The sequence below is a fragment of the Lindgomyces ingoldianus genome, assembly GCF_010093535.1.
Source record: "Lindgomyces ingoldianus strain ATCC 200398 unplaced genomic scaffold BDR25scaffold_11, whole genome shotgun sequence".
Classification (NCBI taxonomy): domain Eukaryota; kingdom Fungi; phylum Ascomycota; class Dothideomycetes; order Pleosporales; family Lindgomycetaceae; genus Lindgomyces; species Lindgomyces ingoldianus.
The window spans coordinates 763,559-784,909 of NW_022985172.1; the positions used below are offsets into that span (position 1 = coordinate 763,559).

The 21,351-nt window shown below is 50.8% G+C and overlaps 9 protein-coding genes across 9 annotated transcripts; 5 read left to right on the forward strand and 4 right to left on the reverse strand.

The window, feature by feature from the left end:
• Window positions 1-410: 410 nt before the first annotated feature.
• On the forward strand, window positions 411-1,388 carry BDR25DRAFT_302661 (uncharacterized protein). Its single transcript, XM_033689842.1, has one exon. It carries the CDS (start codon window positions 510-512, stop codon window positions 1,248-1,250), a length of 741 nt encoding a protein of 246 aa, XP_033549347.1. The 5' UTR covers window positions 411-509; the 3' UTR covers window positions 1,251-1,388.
• Window positions 1,389-1,634: 246 nt separating this feature from the next.
• On the forward strand, window positions 1,635-3,844 carry BDR25DRAFT_14845 (ArfGap-domain-containing protein). The gene is made up of 6 exons (XM_033683904.1): window positions 1,635-1,849; window positions 1,912-1,957; window positions 2,017-2,139; window positions 2,186-2,230; window positions 2,284-2,386; window positions 2,441-3,844. Exons 1-6 carry the CDS (start codon window positions 1,735-1,737, stop codon window positions 3,713-3,715), a joined length of 1,707 nt encoding a protein of 568 aa, XP_033549348.1. The 5' UTR covers window positions 1,635-1,734; the 3' UTR covers window positions 3,716-3,844.
• A 399-nt stretch (window positions 3,845-4,243) lies between these two features.
• On the reverse strand, window positions 4,244-4,866 carry BDR25DRAFT_14832 (uncharacterized protein). Its single transcript, XM_033683903.1, has 3 exons — window positions 4,741-4,866; window positions 4,525-4,633; window positions 4,244-4,432 (listed from the first exon to the last, which is right to left on the reverse strand). Exons 1-3 carry the CDS (start codon window positions 4,764-4,766, stop codon window positions 4,274-4,276), a joined length of 294 nt encoding a protein of 97 aa, XP_033549349.1. The 5' UTR covers window positions 4,767-4,866; the 3' UTR covers window positions 4,244-4,273.
• Window positions 4,867-5,403: 537 nt separating this feature from the next.
• BDR25DRAFT_324369 (NAD(P)-binding protein) lies at window positions 5,404-6,374 on the reverse strand (the record flags this gene model as incomplete). Its single annotated transcript, XM_033692154.1, has 3 exons — window positions 5,404-5,881; window positions 5,933-6,184; window positions 6,235-6,374. The coding sequence occupies 3 exons, from the start codon at window positions 6,372-6,374 to the stop codon at window positions 5,404-5,406; spliced, it is 870 nt and encodes a 289-aa protein (XP_033549350.1).
• Window positions 6,375-9,926: 3,552 nt separating this feature from the next.
• Window positions 9,927-10,295, reverse strand: BDR25DRAFT_161451 (uncharacterized protein; the record flags this gene model as incomplete). Its single annotated transcript, XM_033684049.1, has 1 exon — window positions 9,927-10,295. A coding segment is annotated over one exon (369 nt), but the record flags the coding sequence as incomplete, so codon positions are not given.
• Window positions 10,296-11,409: 1,114 nt separating this feature from the next.
• BDR25DRAFT_366511 (3-chlorobenzoate-3,4-dioxygenase reductase subunit) lies at window positions 11,410-13,068 on the forward strand (the record flags this gene model as incomplete). The annotated part of the gene is made up of 1 exon (XM_033696957.1): window positions 11,410-13,068. One exon carries the CDS (start codon window positions 11,410-11,412, stop codon window positions 13,066-13,068), a length of 1,659 nt encoding a protein of 552 aa, XP_033549352.1.
• A 2,791-nt stretch (window positions 13,069-15,859) lies between these two features.
• On the forward strand, window positions 15,860-17,828 carry BDR25DRAFT_324371 (MFS general substrate transporter; the record flags this gene model as incomplete). The annotated part of the gene is made up of 7 exons (XM_033692155.1): window positions 15,860-16,093; window positions 16,147-16,468; window positions 16,524-17,377; window positions 17,435-17,469; window positions 17,523-17,606; window positions 17,660-17,743; window positions 17,804-17,828. 7 exons carry the CDS (start codon window positions 15,860-15,862, stop codon window positions 17,826-17,828), a joined length of 1,638 nt encoding a protein of 545 aa, XP_033549353.1.
• Window positions 17,829-18,155: 327 nt separating this feature from the next.
• BDR25DRAFT_302665 (uncharacterized protein) lies at window positions 18,156-19,501 on the reverse strand. Its single transcript, XM_033689843.1, has 3 exons — window positions 19,334-19,501; window positions 19,081-19,166; window positions 18,156-19,028 (listed from the first exon to the last, which is right to left on the reverse strand). The coding sequence occupies exons 2-3, from the start codon at window positions 19,149-19,151 to the stop codon at window positions 18,431-18,433; spliced, it is 669 nt and encodes a 222-aa protein (XP_033549354.1). The 5' UTR covers window positions 19,152-19,166; window positions 19,334-19,501; the 3' UTR covers window positions 18,156-18,430.
• Window positions 19,502-20,027: 526 nt separating this feature from the next.
• On the forward strand, window positions 20,028-21,161 carry BDR25DRAFT_324373 (lactoylglutathione lyase-like protein; the record flags this gene model as incomplete). The annotated part of the gene is made up of 4 exons (XM_033692156.1): window positions 20,028-20,068; window positions 20,141-20,603; window positions 20,648-21,041; window positions 21,097-21,161. 4 exons carry the CDS (start codon window positions 20,028-20,030, stop codon window positions 21,159-21,161), a joined length of 963 nt encoding a protein of 320 aa, XP_033549355.1.
• Window positions 21,162-21,351: the final 190 nt, after the last annotated feature.

The window sequence follows — 21,351 nt, forward strand, 5'->3', positions numbered from 1 at the left end:
GCGCGACAAAGTCGAGCGACTGCCGGGGCTAGGCCGAAGCTTCCTTCGCGCGACAGAACCTTCTCCAAGACTGAGGCCCGCCGCGACGACGACGTGCGGGGGGCGAAAAGAAGCTGTAGTGAGCAGTGGCGCGCAGCAAAGCGCACCTCAGGACAAGCGTTGATCCGCCGGAGAAAGCTGGGATGTCGCGCAAGGTGTCGGTGATGTCGAAGGGGAGAGAGTGTCGTGTGGTGTTGACGGAATGGATGGCGAGAAGAGGAGGTGCGCGGCTTTAGTTTCTTAGCGCCTTGGCGGGACTACATGACGGCAACTCCAGCCCACCAGCCCTCTAGCCCCTCCAAGCCTAGCGCAGTCCCCAGCGATGAAGACAGCAGCCGCGAAGTGAGCGGCGCCTGCCAACACTCTTTGCTATTCACACTGCAACATCCCCCCGCGTGCCTTCGCTCTTTCCTTGCCTCCACCCTCTGATTAGGCACCTCACTAGGCCGCACCTGTGCCGTCTCACCACTATGGCAGACGTGCGGTCGATGCTTCGCCAGGAGCGAGCAGCCCGACAGCAGACCGGACGTCTACAGAAGCAATCGGCAGCACCCGCAGCCGCGCCCACATCGAGGAAGAGAAAAGCAACGGGTGATTCTGGGGAAGAGAGAAAGCGTACAAGGACAGAGCAAGCAAAGGGGGTGCCAACGGAGTCCCTGGACTCTCTGAACGACCCGCCAGTCACGCAAGCGAGCACTCCCAATGCCGCAGACGTCGCGCAAACAAGCGTCGCGGAAGCTGGGCAGCCGCCTATACCTGAAGAGCTTACATACAACCCTCCACAACCACAACTTACGACCGCCGATGAGGACGACCTAGACGCATTCATCAAAGAAATGGAAGAAGCGCCACTGCCACAGCATACATTACCGGGGTATTCTGGCGCGGTCATCGAAGGCGCCCCCATGACAGCTGCAGAACTTGCTGCGCAAGCACGAGAAGAGCAGAGCGCACAGCGTGGCAGGAGGGAGGAGGAATTGGAGGCCGAGAAGGAAGATGCAGCGCGGCAGCTGGAAGTCGAATTCGAGGACATGGACGAGCTGGAGGAAAGGGTTAGGAAGTTGCGCGAGAAGAGGGAAGCACTGCGGAATGCGCAAGCACAGACGGACATGGAGGGCGTGGTAATAGTTGTGCCGGAGCCCGTGAATATGGAAGACGAGAGCGACTCGGACGACGAGGATTGGGATGATTGGAGATTCCGCTTGGCTTGAGGGCATAGTCTTGCAGGAACTCTCTCCTCATAGTTCGGCTAGATGCTCTTTCATAAGTATGTACTATTACAATCATGTACCATTACCACGACCTAGATACCAAGGTCACTCGGCCTTTTCGATACCCATCAAATCGACCGATATTGGATACTGACGCCTGCATCACGTGGGCGTTTACTAAATATGGAAATTTGCAGTGTTTTTGAAATGCTTTTGACGATTTCGCAGCCTGTTTTCAAACCTAAAGCTTGATCAGACGACAATGATGGCTGAGATTCAAGATTCCCGCAGTTCGGCCAATCAATGTGGTTTTGGGGAGCTATTCTGACGGTGCCAAGACTTTGGGCCCTCCCACCTGCCTGTGACACCCAAACCAGCGTCGAGATTCACGGCACATCCCACCTTACCCTGTCTTGCACCCCCTCCTAATCTACTGGCGGCCTCGCCTTCTCACGGACCTAATATCTCTCTCTCCCCTTCCAACATGTCGCGGCGACCCAATCCCGCCGCTGATCGAGCCGAACAGAATCGCCAAACTCTCAAGAGCCTGGTGAAACTCGAAGCCAACAAGAGCTGTGCGGACTGCAAGAGGAATAAACGTATGAATTCTCCATTAATGCCCGCTCCAGATTCATCCACAACTACTGACCCTCGTGCGCAGACCCGCGATGGGCTAGTTGGAATCTAGGCATTTTCGTCTGCATACGGTACGCCGACTTTATCGCCCCTCTGTACTCACACCTCCATACGCTGACTGCTTCTCCAGATGTTCGGGTATTCACCGTGGTATGGGAACACATATCAGTCGAGTCAAGTCCGTTGACCTTGACTCCTGGACCGACGAGCAGCTTCAGAGTATGCTGAAGTGGGGCAACGCGAGGGCCAACAAGTCAGTGTCTGCCCCCTACTTGCCGCTCAGTGTCTAACAGGCACAGGTACTGGGAAGCCAAACTGGCCCCTGGACACACACCATCCGAAGCGTATGCTCTCCTAGGGTATTTGCAAGTCGCGCGCAATGCTAACACCGATGCAGGAAGATCGAGAACTTTATACGTACCAAGTATGAATCGAAGCGATGGGTCATGGACGGCGGCATACCAGATCCTTCAACCCTGGATGTTTCAGACGACGATATGGTTTGTAGCACTGCCTCTTGCTGTCGGAAAGTTGGCTCTGACAGATCCTCATAGCCCCTGAAGAAGGTCCAAGAGAAAGTGCAAATTGAGCGGTCCGCTTCACAGCGCCTCGGATCTGTCTCCAGACAGCCTCCGCCGGTACAGGCCAGGGCGCAGCCAGCGATTGACCTATTCGGCGATGATCCCACCCCGGCACCCCCACGACCGAGTACAGGCCCTCCACTTGCGAGAGCAGTCCCCCCGAAATCGGATCCGGCGCCTCCAAAGCAAACAAGGGCTGGAGACTCGCTGTTGGGATTGGATTTCTTGGGGGGCGGTTCGTCTACCCAGCCAGCGAGACCCTCCAGCACGGGGCCAGCGGCCGCCGCCTCGTCGCGGCCAGATTTGAAGCAGTCGATCTTGTCACTGTATGCATCAGCCCCGAAACCACCTCCGCAACCGCAGATACAGCATGGCCGGCAAGAGTCTTTTGGTGGTCTTACGTCGCCAGGCGCCTCCCAGTCACAGCAATCTCCTCAGCAGTCTAGTTTTGGTGGACTGAACGATGCATTCAGCAGCTTGTCATTTAGCTCACAACCCGCGCCTCCGCAACCGAAGCCCTCTCCGTTTTCTGGCCTAGATAGTTTCTCGAGTACGCGATCGCCACCGCCAGCTTCGTCATCATCCATGTTCGGCGGTGGAGGAAGTTTCTTTGATTCTACTCCCAGGTCACCACCGGCTCCCCAATCTCAGGGTCAAAAACGGGCTACTAGCACATCAGGCTTTGGAGACTTCTCAGCCTTTACCTCACCAGCGCCATCCGCACCGGCAAAGCCTGCAGCTTCTTCGGGCATGAACGACCTTCTTGACCTTTCTATGCCCGCTCCTGCCCCGCCCGCTCCCAGCAACCCCATCTCTTCCCCTCCAATTTCATCCCCACCCATCAACTCGGCGTTTAATTTGTCATCACCAGCCGCACCAGCCGCACCAAAGCCTGCGCCAGCTGCAGCACCTCCTGCAGCAATAAACTTTTCCGGTTTCTCGAACATGGACGCGTGGGGTAGTACAGACGCTTGGGCATCCTCCGCACCAAGTCAACCTGCTGCTCCGACCACCACCTCACAAACCCAGCCGAAGAGCCCTGGTGGTTGGGGGTCGCATACTAGCCCTCATATAACACAAGACGATGACTTTGGCGGCTGGAGTAGTGCTCCTCCTCCTGTGCCTAGTGCTACGACTCTTCCGCAGACTCATACTCATGCACACATGCCGGGTTCTACGCCGAGTGCGAGTAAGCCGGCCGGTGGATTTGGGGGCGGCGATGATTTGTTCTCAAATGTTTGGGAATAAGACGAAGTCTAACGAGGGAAAGTGGCTTGTTTGAGCGTGCTTGGGCATTGCGTAGATTTACGAACCTTGGGAGGGCAGGAAACGCACCGGAAGTTCCGAAACGGAGTCTGCGGTGTACGGATTCGCGTGCAAGCAGGTGCACAGATGAGAGAATGAAATGATGATAAACGATGAGTAGGCATTTCCTGTAGAGAAGGACGACACAGTGCAGCAGATCTCGAGATATAGACATGTAGACGATGAAGAAGATAAAACGCTCAGTTTGCTCCAAACGCCATATACCCTCCTCCGGGATGACCCCAATGCACCCGAACTATGCAAGTCTCTAGACCCTTTACTTCCCACATAAAAGAATTATACACGCGCCTTATCAGAAGTCTCAATCCTCTCAGATCACACCTTCCGGCAGCGCATGTAGCCACTCCGATCGGATATCCCTCGTTCGCAATCTCATCCATAGTCCCCCACCTCGTGTACGAACAGCCTCAGGCTCTCTAATTCTATTCTGTCGTTCCCGTGGGTGTGCTTTGTGTGACATGGCAGCGCCCCTCCCAACCCTTAGAACATCAAGTGCCAGAGCCAATACAAGATAAGTATGGCCGCAACAATCATCCCCGCAAGCTTGAATATCGCGACTTTATTTCCAGACTGTGCCATTCTACCTAGGCGGGTTGCGCTACCTTTTAGGGTCGTTGTGAAGGTCGAGAAGGTCTCAGACTAGAGGTATTGCATGTTAGCAGATGGGGAGTAAAAAGTTGCGGAAGTTGTGCGGGACTCGCAGTATGGGTAATGAGCAGAGGTAGACGTACGGTGGAGTCGATAACATGCTGGTCTCGCGCGTTGTCGTAGATGTCTATTGTTACGCCACGGAGGGCGGTGACTTTGGAGGCTAGTTCATCGAGGCGGGAATCGTTCTGTCTAAAAGAAAAGGTGTCAGTGAGGGATTAAATAATTAGCGAGGGACAAGACTAAAGACAGAGTGAAAAGCAGAGCCTTGGAGAAGGCGGAGAGGAGGAAAACCGTACCGCTCGCGCTCGTAGGCTTCCGACATTGTGGCAGTTGTGTAAGAAAAATAGGAGATGCACTAGGGGTTCTCGGTGGGGGTGAGCGACTTCCCGTGTTAAATAGGGCCAGAAGAGCTACTCTGAGGAGGTTTGGAAGGTTGTGTGAAGGAAGGGTGGGTATTTATCGCAAGTCGTTCCTGGAGGTTAAAGTATGGGTGACGAAGGCAGCTGCGACTGCCAAGATTGGCTACTCTGTGACTGGCGGAGCCCCCCTGTGAGGCTGAGTGTCGATTTTGCGGGGAGGGAGAGGCCACCAAGACACCTCCGGGACCCTTTCAAAACCTCGGGATCTAATTCTCCACCCGGGCATTCCAACATCGCTCACCGGGCACGTGTAATTCTTAGCACCCAGTTGAGTTTCTTCTTTCCTTGACTTCATGAAACTCACATAAAGACATTGAAGTAGTGACTTGTTCATTCATTACCTCGACGACTTCATCGTCGGTTCTTTCCATTGGTCAGGAAATTTATCCCGAGAGGCTCCAAGGTCTACCATGAAAACACCAAAAACGCCTTGCTTGCCTGATATTTCCCCAATGTTCTCGAGCGACTCTACTAACTCCAAACCAGAGGATGCACTGAAAAGAAATGAAATGTCAGTCTCGACAAGCTCCTCACTAACGACTACCACAACGTGTAGCCGCCGTCAATGATGATATTCGAACCTGTCATAAAGGTTGAAGCGTCTGAGGCCAGCATAACGGCCAGGTTGTTGAGCTCGTCAACATCCCCGAGACGCCCCTGTGGAGTCCGGTCCGTCCACATCTTCTTCTGGGCATCGAGCTCCGGGACACGGTTCAGTGCGGTATCCATGTATCCTGGAGATATCGCGTTAACCCGGATGCCGTATTTGGCCCACTCGGCTGCGAGGGATTTCGTCATCATTATGACTGCCGCTTTTGAAGCGTTGTAGCAGTTCTGCTCTTGCGGATAATTCACCACGCTGCCGGACATCGATGCAATGTTGATGATGGATCCGTGGGTTTTGGTCCTGATCATTTCTCGAGCAACTGCTTGCGCCACCGCAAAGTTGCCTACTAGGTTGATGTTGATGAGGTTCTTGAACTTGCTAAGATCGTAAGTCTCTGCTGGCATATTTGAACTAGTGAGTGTTAGACAAGGTCCTTTGGAGTGGGGTGAAACAGGGACGTACTCGGCAATACCGGCTGAGTTGATCAAGATGTCGAGACGGCCATAATGATTTACTATATCCTGGACTGTTCTCTGCACGGCGACATCGTTGGTGATGTCGACAGGGTAGAAGCGGACATCGACGCCTGTTTGCTCGGAAAGCTCACGAGCGGCTTGCTCGCCATCATCTTTGAGCAAGTCTAGAATCGCGACGCCTTTGATGCCCGCCTCAGCGAGACCTTGGGCCATATTGTAGCCCAATCCACGACCACCACTGTCGTATCCTTAGCTTGTCGCTCGGGTTTGGGATCAAAGTGAACTTACCCAGTGACGATTGCAACGCGATCAGTCAAAGTGAACTTCTTCAATGTTGGAGTTAAATGCTCTCGGATCGCAGGATCAAGTGGCTGCGCAACCTTCTTGACATCTGCTCCCGGCGGTGTGACCACCGGTGCATTTGTCATTGGGACCCTGGTAGTCTCCATTGACGGTAGCAAGACACTAGCATTGTCGCGCTTTAGAGCATTGGTGAAGCTCCGTGCACCGGCGACTGTGCCTGGTAAGACTGCCCGTCGGGCCACGACCCTCGGAACAGTTCTCGTGAGCATTACGATGATCAAGTGTTGGTGCTTGTTGAGTAAGGAGTCGGGATATATGGTTTCGAAGTGGTGAGTTGTAATGAGTTGGAGGTATTGAGGATGTTGGTGGTAAACTTAGACTCGGGCAAGCTTGAAGTGGCAGTTGTCTTCGCTTGTTGCTGAGAGCCAATTGTGGTGCTTCGGTGGTGAAACTAGATGATGGTTTGTTGGTGAGGCTTGGCTTCGATCGCAGAGGGTATTTGGATGTCAAAGATGTCTCTCAATGAGTTGATGTTCCCAGAAGGGGGTCCGCAAGCTCTTATAAAGGCCCCGGTAAGGCGTCAAGTATTTCTGGATACAAGACCTGGTCAGCGGATCAGAAAATGAGGGCTTTGACGATAACGCTATCTGTCATTTGGGAGACGAACAGATTTTTGATTTGCAGGATCCTGTACGATTCAATAGTCCCGATGATAATGTCCATGCTCAGATGTTCACGTTCTTGGTGAAGGTCCCACGCGCCAAAATAACCAGGTTCACTCCCTACTCCACTCCACCATAGAATTTGCTCTGTATTTCACCCACACATCTTTCAATGCCATATTCAATACTTCTTGCATCGGAACCAATTTTCGATGTTGTTATTGCACCCCTTTCCAATTATTTTGCCGACGATGAGGGCGGACGATTCAGCAAATGAATGAGCATTGTGGCTGAGGAGGTGAATCGTGCGTGGAAATTTTGCAGCTTTCCGATCAGATGACAAAGACATCCCACTGGAGTCACGGCCCCAACACCACATCACACATTCTAGAATTGCCACCATGCGGGTATCTCCTCTCTCCGATGCAAAGCCGGTGAGAGCTCTTCTGCCTCGATGATGCCTGCACAGTCGCGAAAGCTGGCAGCCCGTCAGACCTAGGACACTTTTTGCGAGCCAGATGAAGATAAAACCCCTATCCCAACAGCTTCCATTCACAAGCTCGACCTCTCTAACATCTTGTCGCATCTTCCAGAATTCATCCCAGCCATTCGGTGCCTCAGCCTCAAAATACCATCAGGCAGGAGCACCTGGAGCCCGATGCAGTGCACAGACCATCTTCACGATACTTGCCCCTGACATCGCCTGTTCCCGTCTAAGCGACCTGCGTGCTTCTCCCACACCTCAACACCTTATTTCAACGAGCCTTCACCCCTGGACCGTAGGTTCTCCCCTCGACCCAAAAAGTGACCCTAACGACACGAAACGAATATCGAGGTAAAAAGCGCCGTCGTTTCTGCCCACCATTTCCCCTTTTACGTATTTTTGGTAAGGGTCACGGGATGTGGGAATCAGGCCATCTGGTAGAGTATTCATTGCGGCGCTGCCACGACGCTGGGTAATCGGCGGAAGTGGATGGATCGTGGTGCGAAGCTCACCGCTGGATTCTGTGAACGCTTTGTTGGAGGTGGCTGTCGTCGGTGAGCCTTTCCTGTCCTTCGTGTAAATAGTGCTTACTCTATGGGAGGCAAGGTGGTCGGTACACATGCAACAGAGACATGTTCTATTGGCTTTGGTCAGTGTTTGTGTTGCATTCTTGGACACGAGGTGAGTACAACGACGGCTTTTGGCGGCGTCGGCCAAATTTCTGCATTTTCTACCTAACTCCAAACCTCACCAAGTCCACATGGCTTCGCAGTTGATCCTCAGTCTTAAGCTCCGTGTATCCCCACCCCACCATACTCTAGACCAAAGTTGCGACCCTTCCATTTCTTGCAGATGAAACGGGCCAATGAGCGAATGAATCAAAGGATTGTCATTCAACGTGCTCATCAGTATTCGCTCCAGCATCCAACGAGGGCACTCATTCGCTTCATTCAAAGACCCCAAACTCATGGTAATGGCACAGCCTTCCAGCACTGTATCCTACAGACTCACGATCAAGATCGGCAAGCTGTTATAGCCACAACCAGCCGACAGAAGTCTACCTCGAAGTGGGCTTTGAGTTTGGGGCATTGTGCCGTACGCAACAGGAATCTGCTCTTGTCGATGGTGTAGAACATGTAGAAATTTTGATCAGCACACCAATTTATCCTTTCAACCACTCATCTTCCTCCTCTCCCTCTTTCCCACTCGTATTCAAAATATCGGTTCTAAGATAAATGAGCTCTCTGGCTTCCCTTCAGATGGTGTTCATCCCACCCAAGGGCTATAAAACTAACCGTCGCCCTCATCCTCCTCTCCCTTCTCGCCCACGCCCAAATCCCGAATTACTTTACTCAAATCTTCCGCTAGACCAACTGCACCGAAGACTGTCCGGCAAAATCTGTCCCCATCCTCCCATACGGCTCCAAGAGCCGCAACGAAATGCTGACCGATAACATACGTTGCCCCTAAAAGACGCAATCTCTATTCTACTGTCCCGTATTAGCCATCCTGCCCGCGTGTCTCTAGTACGGCCATTGAACTCGGGTGCATGCTTTCTTAGATGTGAGGCTAAAGACACCAAAGCCGGGGCAATTTCAGGGGGTGCTTGCTGCATGGTGGATGATGCGGTCGTGCTATATCTAGGCACAAGTAGCATAGCACATCACCGGCATGCTCTAAGGGGGATCAGAGCAATATGCCGATGCATGTTGATTGCAGCAAAGGGTATCCAAATTTCATTATAGCGTCGAATTATAGATATGGAGGCGCAGAGGCGTAATTCTGGTATATAATACTCCATTCTGAGTTTCCCCAGAAGTTCGGACGTCCAGCTTAGTCTTAATGTGCTGGGGCTAGGTGCGAAGAGTTTTTGCTGCCGTGATCCCTATTCTAACACATTTAGGAATTGTGATTAGTATCACTATGAGAGGCGACTATCCAAAGAGAAGGCGCGGGGGCCGTCTTGGTCTCAGGGGGCATCGAATTGTTGATATAGTAAGGGGATTGTGAGAAGGGGGATATGTCGGATTGTTGCAATAGAGAGCCGCTGATCTAATTAACACTATCACGAATTCTTCTTAGAAGAAGACTCAGATTCAAATCTTGGACGTGGGAAGGCGCGCGCATAACTGTGACTTCAGAGGTACAAGCAAATATAGTTGGCTAGAGAGTTTAGGGACCGTATTGCTAAGGCTCCTTCTAATGAGAATCATTGGGTTAGATCTTCTTTACAGAGAGTGCTGGACATTATGAAGTATCCGGAAATATCTCTATGGACGACTTTTAGGGAGTGCTGCGGAAAGTAACAACAGCCACTTGAAACGCGGCAATGAACTATAAGTAAAAGGGCTTTTTTATTGCAGAAGAGAGCAATCATGGATGCAGTTGATACGCCGTACCGGATGAACCAAGGAGCACCAGTAAAATTACAGAGGCCAGAGCATTCATAATCGCACCAAACACACTCGACCCTTACGCTTCAAGCCTCGAGCTTAGCCACTCTTCCCACCACCGGCTTTCGGTGCACTGCCCCCGCCGCTCGGTTTCGTCCTTGGACTTCCCTGTGCCCCACCCTCCGTATCGCCTCTCGGCTTGCTAACTTCGGGGTTCGCAGGGCTCACTTCGAGTGGATTTCCGTCACCCTCCTTGCCAGCCGTGCTCTTCTCGTGCTCAGGACTCGTCTTGTTGGGGTTGAAGGCAGCATCTTCGCTTGCAGCTGCAGCATCATCGGAGCCAGATTTGGAGTACTCGGTAGACGTCGGATTGAGTGAGTCTTTGTCTTGAGTATCTTTTCGGGCGTAGAGGTGGGGAGGACTGGAGGAGAGGAAGCGCGATGTTAGAGGGAGCGAGGACGGGTGGCTGGCATGCGCTTTGTAGGATGTTGCGCGGAGGAGATGTCGGCGGGAGGTTTGACGCCGAAACAGGGCCATTATAGTTGCTTCTGGTCTGGAGTACTTGACCAAGGCGCTCGGACAATGGATTAGATGCGCGCGGTGTGCTTCGTTGAGGGGTGAACGAAAATTATGATATGGAAGACTTTCGAGAGGACGAAATTCAGAGCGCGACTGAAAGAAGAGTAGAATTAAAAGCACAATTGCACAATGAGTGAGGGAAAGAGAAGAGGTTGAGGTGTAGGTGGTGTTGATGTTATGAAGGGAAGACTGTATGTGGGTAGAGTGATGTTATAGCGTCGGTAAGTTGAGTTGAGGCTTGGAGGTCTATCGTGGATGAGTTTTCTGATGGTAAGTTAATTTTGATGGTATCTCTATTGTGTTAAGTATGTAATAAGAATGGGAGAGGTTGTTGTAGACTTTGAATATTCGTCTATAAATGCTGGTTTAAGTTTAAAGTTCTTTCTGCTTTTTGTGGGGATTAAGTACTATACCATGATAGATAGGCGCATTCTCAACACTGGGTAACCATATGATAGTCGGTCAACTCTTTTAATTAAGGCTTGCGATTAAGAGATATGCGGGGTTTGGGCGGTTTCCAGAGAGTTCACGCAAAAGATTCGGCCTGGTTCGAAAACGATGGTGGTGTCTGACTTATCCGAGCCAATTCCGACCTTCCTTTCGATCATCGAGCGCATCGAGGATGGGTGTGCCATCTTTTACGCTGCGCCCGAAGTATCGCAGTATCCACCACGCATTCTGCTTCCCTGAGGATCGGAGGAGAGCACTCTTAAATCGGCTTGGAAATCTGGTCCAGCTTCCGTACTTTTTTTGAGGCACCAAAGTTCTACCGAAGGCAAATAGTAAAGATGTGCTACTGACAACGTCCACTTACTCTTCCTTCAGGGCTTCGTTAAAATTCTTCATCATTCTATCCTAAGTCTAGACCTATATTGTCATAAAGGTCTATCTCAATGCACCTCTTTCAAGATATGCACACACACCAAAAGTAGGGCCGGATTAAACCTTCAGTCTTATTTGGATCATTCCTTGGTATCGTGCAGAATTATCCATCCGTATCCCCTCTGAGCTTAGGCCAGACTCTCCAGTCCATGGCATCGACATGGCCATCAACGATATCTTCTCCCCGCCACCACTGCCCTGCCCGGACTCCCTCAAAAGTCCGCCTCCGTTCAAACCCCATCCACTCCGCCAACTCCGCACTGGTAGAATCCAACCCGCCTTCAACGTCCCTGAACTCACCTCCGCAATCTACAAGGTCCCACTCCATGGCCCCCAAGAAATCACCAAATCCGGCATCCCCACCGACGAACAGGCCTTCATTCCCCATGGCACCACCGACAGAGCTCTTCTCCACTACAGCTCCTCTCACTATCCTCTCTGGAAGTCCGAATTGCCGCAATCCGCACACCTTTTCAATGCCGGCGCATTCGGCGAAAACCTCGTCAGCGATGGGCTAGATGAGAAAGCCGTATGCATCGGTGATAAGGTATCTATCGAGGAAGTTCTCCTTCAAGTCGCGGAACTGCGCGAACCATGCTACAAGTTAAACCACCGATTCGAGGTCAAAGACATGGCGAAGAGGACACAGACGCTTTTCCGTACAGGGTGGTTATACCGCGTTTTGAAAACCGGGCTTGTGGCTCCTGGAGATACGATCACTTTAGTTGAAAGGCTGCACCCAGAATGGACTGTTGCCAGGGTCCAGTATTATCTTTATCACGAGAGGGATAATGTGGAGAGGATGAGGGAGATTCTGGAGGTAAAAGAGTTGAGTGGAGCTATCAAGAACGTATTTCGGAAGAGAGTTGGGAAGGGAAGACAGGAGGATCAAGACCAGAGGATGCTTGGGGATGCAGGCTTGGCCATGAATAAGTGGAACGGGTATCGCATTGCGGAGAAGAGGAAGGAGACTAGCAGAGGGGATGCGAATGATGATCCAATTGTCGAGCCTGGGAGCCATGTGCGGCTGAAACTGGGCGGAAAGCTAGTACGGGCATACTCCGTCATTGGGGGCACGACGAAACGTTTTGAGATCGGCGTTGCGTTGGAAGCTAAAAGCCACGGAGGCTCTAAGTTCCTCCACGAAGAGGCGAAGGTTGGAGATGTCCTGACAATTAGTCGCATTACCCCGAGTTTCCCACTTGCGAAAGACGCAGCCAAGCATATTATCATAGCGGGAGGTATTGGTATCACAGCATTTCTGGCAGCTCTAAGATATCTGAGGGAATCGAGACTAAGCTACGAGCTTCACTTTGCAGTCGCAGGAGAAGTTCCACTCGAGCGATACATCGCTTCTTCCCCTGAGCAGGTAAAAATTTACAGCAAGTCGCAAGGACAGGGGTTGGATTCATCCAAAATCATAGCCCGCGCCGACCCCAAGACGCATATCTATTGTTGTGGACCACAACGCCTTATGGACGGCGTTCGAGACACAAGCAAGGAATTCGACGTCCCCGAGTCTTCTGTTCACTTCGAGACATTCGCGATCATGACTGGAGGCGACCCATTTACAACTAAGCTTCGAGAGAGCAAGAAGACCGTCGAGGTTGAAAGCTCCCAGACGCTGTTAGATGCGCTGAGAGAAGTGGGTATGGACATCAACAGCTCGTGTGAGGCTGGAAACTGCGGGACTTGTAGGGTTAGTGTATGTAGTGGGAGAGTTGAGCATAGAGGAACGGGATTGCTGGAAAGGGAGAAGCAATCGGTGATGCTGAGTTGCGTATCCAGGAGCATAGGACCCATTGTGTTAAATTTGTAGACAGAAAGACCATAGTGGAAGGTCAAACGGCGATGCGGAGAATGAGACAAGTGACGAACAGGTATAGAAACTCATAAGACATAACTGCTTAGGATTCCGGACTCTAAATTCGGTATGGTTCCATAACTACTGTGAAGGAGGTGGGTTTGTGGCCTACACTGTCAAATTCGAAAATTTTTGCAGGTTTTCGCGAGTGCACTAGACCTTCCCCATCGGTGTCAGGTCGCAAAACGCTGTCGGACTTTAGAGCCTTCACTGCACTCGAGGTGCTACTGTAGCCGAAGCCTATGAAACAAATTTTATATTCTCTCGATTGGTCCTGCAAGACAGAATTTGTTGGGTGTGCATTCTGAGAATGGCTTGCGCCGGCCGCATCTTCTAGGCGTATTGAAAAAGGCCACGCTGTGTTTAGTTACGTTGTAAAGATGCGTTTCGGAAGTCCATCACGGCAACCATAGTGAAGGGTTCAACCACAACAGATCAAAGGCTCGATAGTGGTAAGGCATTTCGAACAAAGTGGTGATTGCATAGAGATAAGCCTCTGCTTGGCGGCTGGCTCATTGAACTCTCCGCGTGAAGATGGTGTGTTGGGCCGTTGAGGCTCTCCAATTGACTGGTCTTGAACTAAATGGGCTAGATTATTAATGAAGAGACTGGAACTGTTCGATCTCAAATCTATAGCCTCGATCGACAGGGCGAGATATCACCGGGGCCAGACATCTTGGTTCCGGAGTATAGTCCTGACACTTTCGGATGAAGTCAAACCGGCTTTCTAGAAAGGGCCCCTTGAATGATAAAGCTGCAATGTGTGCGGGGCCGAAGTGCAATTGGCAAAAAGGCTAATCTGGATTGAAGGACTGCGTTTGGTGCATAGAGAAGACAGTACATAAGAGACGAGGCGATTGAATCCAGGTTCGGGAGCGATCCTCATCTTGGAAATAGGAATGCCAAGCAGCATGCACTGATTGTGTGGTCCCTCAAATGGCCTCCTTAGGCATTGTGGGAAAAAGACACCAGCGGCTCTTTCAGGCCCAGTGAAGCATTGTTTGGCGATTACCGAATCGTCTTTCGCAGTTCCAGAGTGTTGGCCTGAGCTTGGCATGGATATAGCGGTTTATGCAGAGAATGGCTTTGGTGAGGCCACAAGAACAATGCGAACTTACGGCAGTAGTGGAAGCAGGGGTAGGTGTGCACATCATCAGGAGTGCCAGTTGGGATGGCCTTGCTCTCACAATCAATTAAGGAAAAAGTCATATTAGCTGGGTGTGATTGACGGGCGTCTTTCCAACAACGTAACGCCACAGTAGGCCCGAATCTGGAGATAATTGCTCAACCTCCAAAGAGGAAAGGTAGCCATGCGTGATGTGTGGCTACACGATAACAGCGCGTGAGCAAACGACGCGCAGTCTTGAAAGAATCTGCGGCTGAAATTGATTGGAGCGATCGAGGCCTTTGGTGTGATAGCATCGCCTAGAAGGCGTATGCTTGGTAGCATGCGAGGCGTTGCCGGATGGAGTGACAGCGAAGAAGGTTGACATAGGTAGTTAGGTAGTTAGGAGGTGTGTGATGGTCTTGTCCAAAGGGGGCCAAATGTTTCGGAGGATTTTCAAGTCCCGTTCGTGGGGCACTAGCCGAATGTGGGGTAGCCAAGAGCCCATGTGAGATCGCCTGCAGCCAGGCCTCATCTCTCCACACACTCCAGTCCTTCAGTCCATCAGAACCACCCCTTCCTCATCCATTACAACGTGTCTTAAGGATCCACTATCAACTGCCGCGGATTCACTGCAGATTCCGTGCACCATTTCTCACTTCCCTTTCAGGCGATTGAATAATTCATCAACTTGTCCAAAAGATTCAGATTCACACCTTGAACATCGAGGACCCCCAAATTAGCCCCTGTCGTCTGACATGTTTATTATTTATCGCAAACCCACGGGAGATGCTCTTCCGCTGCACGTTGGGCTCTGCATCTACATGCTCACTTCCACGGGTGAGTTTCTGAACGTCGACTTCACGTGAAACAATTTTGGGCTCAATGTCCACACGGGTCAGTGGGGTCACAAAATTTTCTTCCATTTTAGTCTATTTTTCTCCCATAGCGGTCAACGTCTTAACTTTCTAGTATCGCCTCTGTGCACATAGCTGCAAATCATCTCCTGTCAATTAATTTCACCCTCCAGGTCTGGCCGTAAGCGAAGTGGAGCCTTTCATTCAAGATTCTTCCTGCGACATGATTTAGGCGGTTGAAAGGAAATCCACTACCCAGGTTGTCGGGGCACGCTTAATCAACGATTTCCCCGAAAGCTTAGCCACGGCCCGCATATCATGCCAATGCCGAAATCTAGCTGCCGACCGTTTCCCTACAAGGCAGGCCAGCCTCCTGATAGAACTAACCACCCTTTCCACCCAATCAGTATGCCTTCAAAAAGCCACCAAAATTTATAGCAAGCTAACTCCTTGCTTTGAAGACTAAGGTGGACAGTTTTCCAAGAATGCCATGGAGCTTGGAGAGATAAGATCCTGCACTAGCTGATCCAACACATCCCTCCTCCTATCCGACAGCAATATCATGGAAAGGAGCTGATCACATTGCATGCTTGCGTCACAAGCAATTGTTTTTCATTTCATTGCCACGGCGGATTGCGCTGGCTCGAGCATCATGTTGCAACTGTCGAAGACACCCACAGCGGGCGCGTATAGCGCTAAGGTAGAGTGTATATAAGAACAACCTCATGCTGTTCGTATTGTGAAGCCCAAGCGACCCTTTTTTTTTTTTCCTATTCTCTCTATCATGGAGTCGTCATCTGTGGACTTGCCTAAATTGAGCGAGAAACCTAAGATTGCGTACATTGAGACGATCGAAAGAATTGAGACGGCTGATACACGATGCCGAGGACCAAATACGTTTCTCTCACAGGATTTGAAGGTCTCCGCCAATGAGCCAACCGAAGAATATGAAGGTCGGCACCGTTACGATCCAAACTTCCATTGGGAAGCTCTGGAAGAGAAAAAGATTGTGCGAAAGGTATGTGGAGTTTCTGAGTAGGTGGTAATATGTAATTGTTGACATATCTGTAGCTTGACAAAAGGGTTTGCGTATGGACCTGCCTCGCTTTCTTCTGCCTTCTTCTCGACCGCAGCAACACAAGCCAGGCCATTGCGGACAACCTACTAGACGACTTGAAGATGAACACGAATGACTATAATTTCGGTTCAACGCTCTTTAATATCACCTTTCTCATCGCAGAGATTCCAATGCAGTTGCTCGCTAAGAAAATCGGGCCCGACCGATGGCTACCAGTCCAAATGGTGGCGTGGAGCATCGTCGCCAGCTGTCAAGCATTCCTAAAAAATCGGACTGGTTACTTGATCTGTCGCTCTCTACTCGGTATCACAGAAGGTATTTCATACCTGAGTAGCCTGAGGTCCTGGTAGTCAGTGCTAATAGGCCATAGCTGGGTTTATTCCAGAAAATGTATTGTATTTGAGTTACTTTTATACCGGCGCTGAAATGGCGTACCGCATGACGTTTTTCTGGATTGCATTTCAAGCCTCCCAGGTCATTTCCGCTTTAATGGCCTTCGGTATTCTCCACTTGAGGGGTGTGGCTGGCCTTCCCGGATGGCGATGGCTCTTTGGCCTCGAAGGTTGCATCACTGGAATAATCGGCGTGATTGCAATCTTCTTCTATCCAACTTCTCCCACACAGCCATCCATATACGCTAAGCTACGAGGTCCAAAGTCCTGGTTTACTGAAAATGAAGAGAAGGTTATGGTCAACCGGATACTCCGCGATGATCCAGCCAAAGGAGCTATGCATAACCGAGAACATATCTCATTTAAAATGATGTGGAAAGCCACCACAGACTGGCACATGGTTCCAATGTACATCCTATCCCTTACATGGACGGTACCTTTCTTGCCAATGACCATGTACATGACGCTAACCTTGCGCGGCCTTGGCTTCACAACCTTCCAGACCAGCCTAATGTCCATCCCTGGTGCCACTCTTGTCGGCCTGCAACTTTTCTTCTGGGCTTGGGTATCACGGAAAACAGGCCAAACTCTCCTCCTCGGCGTCATTGGTCAGCTGTGGGCAATTCCATTCCTTCTTACGCTGCTCTTCCTGCCACGACATCCTAATCCTTGGGTCAAGTGGGTCATATGTTTGCTTCTCGTCGGTTACCCTAATATCCTGGGTATCATGGTGTCGCTTGTGAGTCGGAATGCTGGATCCGTACGTACGAGGGCTTTGGCAGCTACAGTGTTTAACATGGGTGTTCACGGAGCGTCGATTATTGGATTTAATGTAAGCCCGGTCTGTATCTGGCTCCTCGCCGATTTTGACGCTGACATATCTATGAAGATTTACCGGAATGATGACAAGCCAGCTTACCACCGGTGAGTGCTTTATACAGGCCTTTCCTAGTACATATGCTGACCCAATCCTACAGAGGCAACAAAGTACTCCTTGGCTTCGTGTGCTTAAATATTCTCATGTTCATTAGCGCTAAGATGTTGTACAAGTGGGAGAACGCGTGAGTCTCTTCCCCTCACGTCATCTGAGACGTTATGCTAAATGCTTATGCAGCCGCCGCGACAAGATATGGAATGCGATGACCGATGACGAGAAGATTGAATACCTGACCAATACGACTGATGAGGGGAACAAGAGGTACGTTTCTCCACCATCCATCAAGAGCTGAGCTACTAAGAGTTACTGATTGGACGAAAGGCTGGACTTCCGCTTCGACCATTAGTCGCGATGAAGGCAAACCTACAGAGTCGGTTCGTTGTTTGATGTATTAGTCTTCACTTTCGCTATTGTTATCTAAAGCAGATTAGCGCTCTTTTATTGCGTATCCCCCTAGCCCCTGCACTGTGCACCACACTCTTTAGACCGCTTTTCAGACTCAGACTAGAAGTTCAATTTTGAATAAGAGGACTGGGGGCTGGCTCCTGTAATACAGTCTTTACTTATCTTATGAATCATCTTACGAATGTCCCAACGCCAAAATTTTTGTGCGAAAACAGCTAGACGCTGCTGTGATGCTTGTGATGTAATGAATCGAGATAATAAAATTAATGCTTAGGTATAGTCTGCTCTATATGACCAAATCGCCTGTATCATAGATCTGTCATTAGAGGTTCTAAATCAGGCCCAGGAAAATCATGTGTCCGTAATGACACCTCCAATGTATCTACGCTGTGAACCAAGATTACCACCCAACCATTCTAACACCGAGAGACTCGCGAGATGGAAGGTAATAGGAAGGAGAAGGTTAGGCATCATGCAGACCACAAAGTTCGACCTGCCGCTGCAAAATAAAAGCCGGCTAGTGGGTCCCGCAGTCGAGTGTTATCAAGGGAAGCTGGAGTCATCCGGCATAACAAATCCCTTCGCATCAAAATCCTGCCGTAAAAAGTCGGTCAAGGCGTCAATCTTTTTCCGTTGGATATGAAGGACGCCGGTTTTCATGTCCTTCTCTCGTTGGCTCATGCGGCTGGAGATAGACGCGGGTTTCCTCTTCTTCTCGCCGGTCTCCACTCCGGGCAACAAGGAGCGTTCTACTGACGATGGGGGTTCATCAGGCTGGTTGGAAGAAGCCTGCCCGACTTCTGCGGCGTCATTTTGTGGATACCTAGGATCGCCGTATGCTTCGGGGGTGATTTTAAACATAGTTCTTCGCGATGGAGGAACTCCACCGACAAGGACTAGGAGGAGCTTTGGTTGGATGGCGCGGATGATGATATTGTTGTGTTGGAATTCTATTGTGAGAGTCTCTAGGGGCGATGTGGTAAAGGAGTCGTCTGATCGTGCCGCATCCGCTCTCCGCTTTGCTTGCAGGTTGGCCTCGTGCTCTTTCCACGCCATTGAGATTAGGGCGGCCTGATCTCGAAGGTCCTTAATATCGACAGGCGTTGAGTAAGCCATTAAGGTGCCATTGGGAGACATTACACTAAGCATGTGAGCAGGGGGATTCAGCGGTAGGGCGCCTAAGAAATGCTTACAACATGCGCGGGTAGAGGTTAGGATCAACATTCTTGGCGAGAAACTCGCTGAGTTTTAATGCGTTGAGCATGTTGGAGTGTAGGGACTGCCTAGATCAGTATGTAGTATGGAGCAGGGAGTGTTTGCATAGCAGGGAACAGCGACAAATGATGGTAGCTGAAACATGTACCGAGGTGGGTGGAGAAAGAGTAATAATAAAGTGACTAGGAATATACGATGACGATCTGTAGACTTGAATGAAAGTGTACCCACCGAGATGCTGCAAAAGGCACGATTTCACCCAACCGCAAAGTCCGTGCTCTACTGTCAGAGGCCCGCCACGTCCGTAAAGAATCGTTGACTGTTATGATGTCAAAAGAGGCGAGCGAAGTTCTAAATCGAGTGGCATTATCGAATGCTGAAAGGGCTCATGACATGTGGGCCATGGTGTTGGAGTGCGAGATGACCGCGGCACCGTGGCCAAAGCTTATCTTGGCTAGCTCCGGAACAAGGATCAGCGCTCGCTCCAGGCCATATGCCGCATCACGTGGGGCTCACTGCCAGCCCGTCTTCCAAGGTCGGTGCATTTTACTGAGCTTACGGTATGGCGAAGGTCGAGTTGATGTTCTTGCGGACCTTGAAGATGCAAAAACAAAAGTGGAAAACTTAGAACCCGCTGTGGCACCGCAACTAACAAATACAGCTAGGGCTGTGGTTAGAATCTTGGAATTTACCCGCGATTCCGACAGTGCTCTCCCGAAGGACAGCCGAGGGGTGGGTTTCTGGAGGGTCGTGATCACCTCTTAGGTTTCTCCTCTTCAATTGCGCCATTCCATCACCACTCCTGCGGTGGATGTTCCTCTTGCTCCCGAGCTTGTCATACACTCCCAGAATTTTAACTTCTCCTATAACTTGGGCAATCAAAAATAACAAAGCCTGCCTTCGCCCCATCAGAGCACTTGCGGCCATGGCGACTGACCCTACAAAATACAAGCTCAATCATTCCATGTGGGTATTCCATCATTTCTGTCGTCTGCGCCACAATCTCACTCCAAGCTAGTGCTAATCGACTTCCTCCAGGCTCCGTGTCAAGGACCCTAAGCGGTCGGTCGAGTTCTATGAGTTCCTAGGAATGAAGCTCATCAACAAGCTCCCAAATCCCGACGCAAAGTTCGATCTATACTTCCTCGCGTTCGATAGTCCCAGGGCAGTCTCCCATGGCAATCATTGGACGGACCGGGAGGGTATCGTAGAGCTCACACATAACTACGGGACGGAGAACGACCCAGGCTACAAGATCGCAAATGGCAATACTGACCCCCGAGGATTCGGTCACCTTGCTATTTCAGTAGACAACATTCAGGCTGCGTGTCAGCGAATAGAGGATGCAGGTTACAAGTTTCAGAAGAAGCTGACGGATGGGAAGATGCGCCACATCGCCTTCGCGCTGGATCCAGATGGCTACTGGGTCGAGGTCATTGGACAGAAGCCGCTAGAGGAGACTGAAAGCGTTAAGGAGACAGACATTTCAACATATCGCATGGTAGGTCGTAAGGTGACTATGAGGGTCATGACTAACATACATAGAACCACACTATGATTCGCATAAAGGATCCCGAAGTCTCCCTCAACTTTTACAAGGATGTTATGGGCATGGGGCTGAAGCGTACGTCGGAGAGCAAGAATGGAGGCTTTAACTTATACTTCCTTGGCTACGGCCCGTCAGCTCCAGAGGCCACTGCAAACGGCGTGAACCCTGTCGCTGACCGAGAAGGATTGCTAGAGCTGACCTGGAACTATGGGACGGAGAAGGACCCGAACTTCAAGTACCACGACGGCAACGCTCAGCCGCAAGGGTTTGGCCACATCTGCATCGCTGTCGACGACTTGGACGCTGCTTGTGCGCGGTTCGAGGAGAAGAAGGTCAACTGGAAAAAAAGGCTCACAGAGGGCAGGATGAAGAACATTGCCTTTGTGTTGGGCAAGTATTCGAAGACTCGGAGGGTGTGACCTAACTTAGCTAACAAGCCAAGCAGATCCTGACGGCTACTGGATTGAAGTTGTTCAAAACGAGAAGCTCAAGCCGCGAAGCAATTGGTGATTTCGATGGCTCTCTCTTCTAGGGCCCCCGGCTTCGATGTGAGTGGCACACGGGACATATCCCAGATCTCACCATGCGAACTCTTCCAATTGAGTGGCACCGCCTTTAAACCTGCAGCGTCTTACGGCATACATCATCTCATTGAGTATTCCAATTATTGCTTTTAGCGTGGCAATATCCCGCCGCGGAA

Bases quoted from the DNA above. Each gene is read 5' to 3' on its own strand.
- BDR25DRAFT_14845 (XM_033683904.1), top strand. From the start codon at position 1,735: ATGTCGCGGCGACCCAATCCCGCCGCTGATCGAGCCGAACAGAATCGC. The intron at 2,140-2,185 runs GTCAGTGTCTGC...TAACAGGCACAG, and splicing joins GGCAACGCGAGGGCCAACAA to GTACTGGGAAGCCAAACTGG. The intron at 2,231-2,283 runs GTATGCTCTCCT...ACACCGATGCAG, and splicing joins GGACACACACCATCCGAAGC to GAAGATCGAGAACTTTATAC.
- BDR25DRAFT_302661 (XM_033689842.1), top strand. From the start codon at position 510: ATGGCAGACGTGCGGTCGATGCTTCGCCAGGAGCGAGCAGCCCGACAG.
- BDR25DRAFT_302665 (XM_033689843.1), bottom strand. From the start codon at position 19,151: ATGCTCAACGCATTAAAACTCAGCGAGTTTCTCGCCAAGAATGTTGAT. The intron at 19,029-19,080 runs GTAAGCATTTCT...TCACATGCTTAG, and splicing joins AACCTCTACCCGCGCATGTT to TGTAATGTCTCCCAATGGCA.
- BDR25DRAFT_14832 (XM_033683903.1), bottom strand. From the start codon at position 4,766: ATGTCGGAAGCCTACGAGCGCGAGCG. The intron at 4,634-4,740 runs GTACGGTTTTCC...CTTTTCTTTTAG, and splicing joins GAAGCCTACGAGCGCGAGCG to ACAGAACGATTCCCGCCTCG. The intron at 4,433-4,524 runs GTACGTCTACCT...CAATACCTCTAG, and splicing joins AGCATGTTATCGACTCCACC to TCTGAGACCTTCTCGACCTT.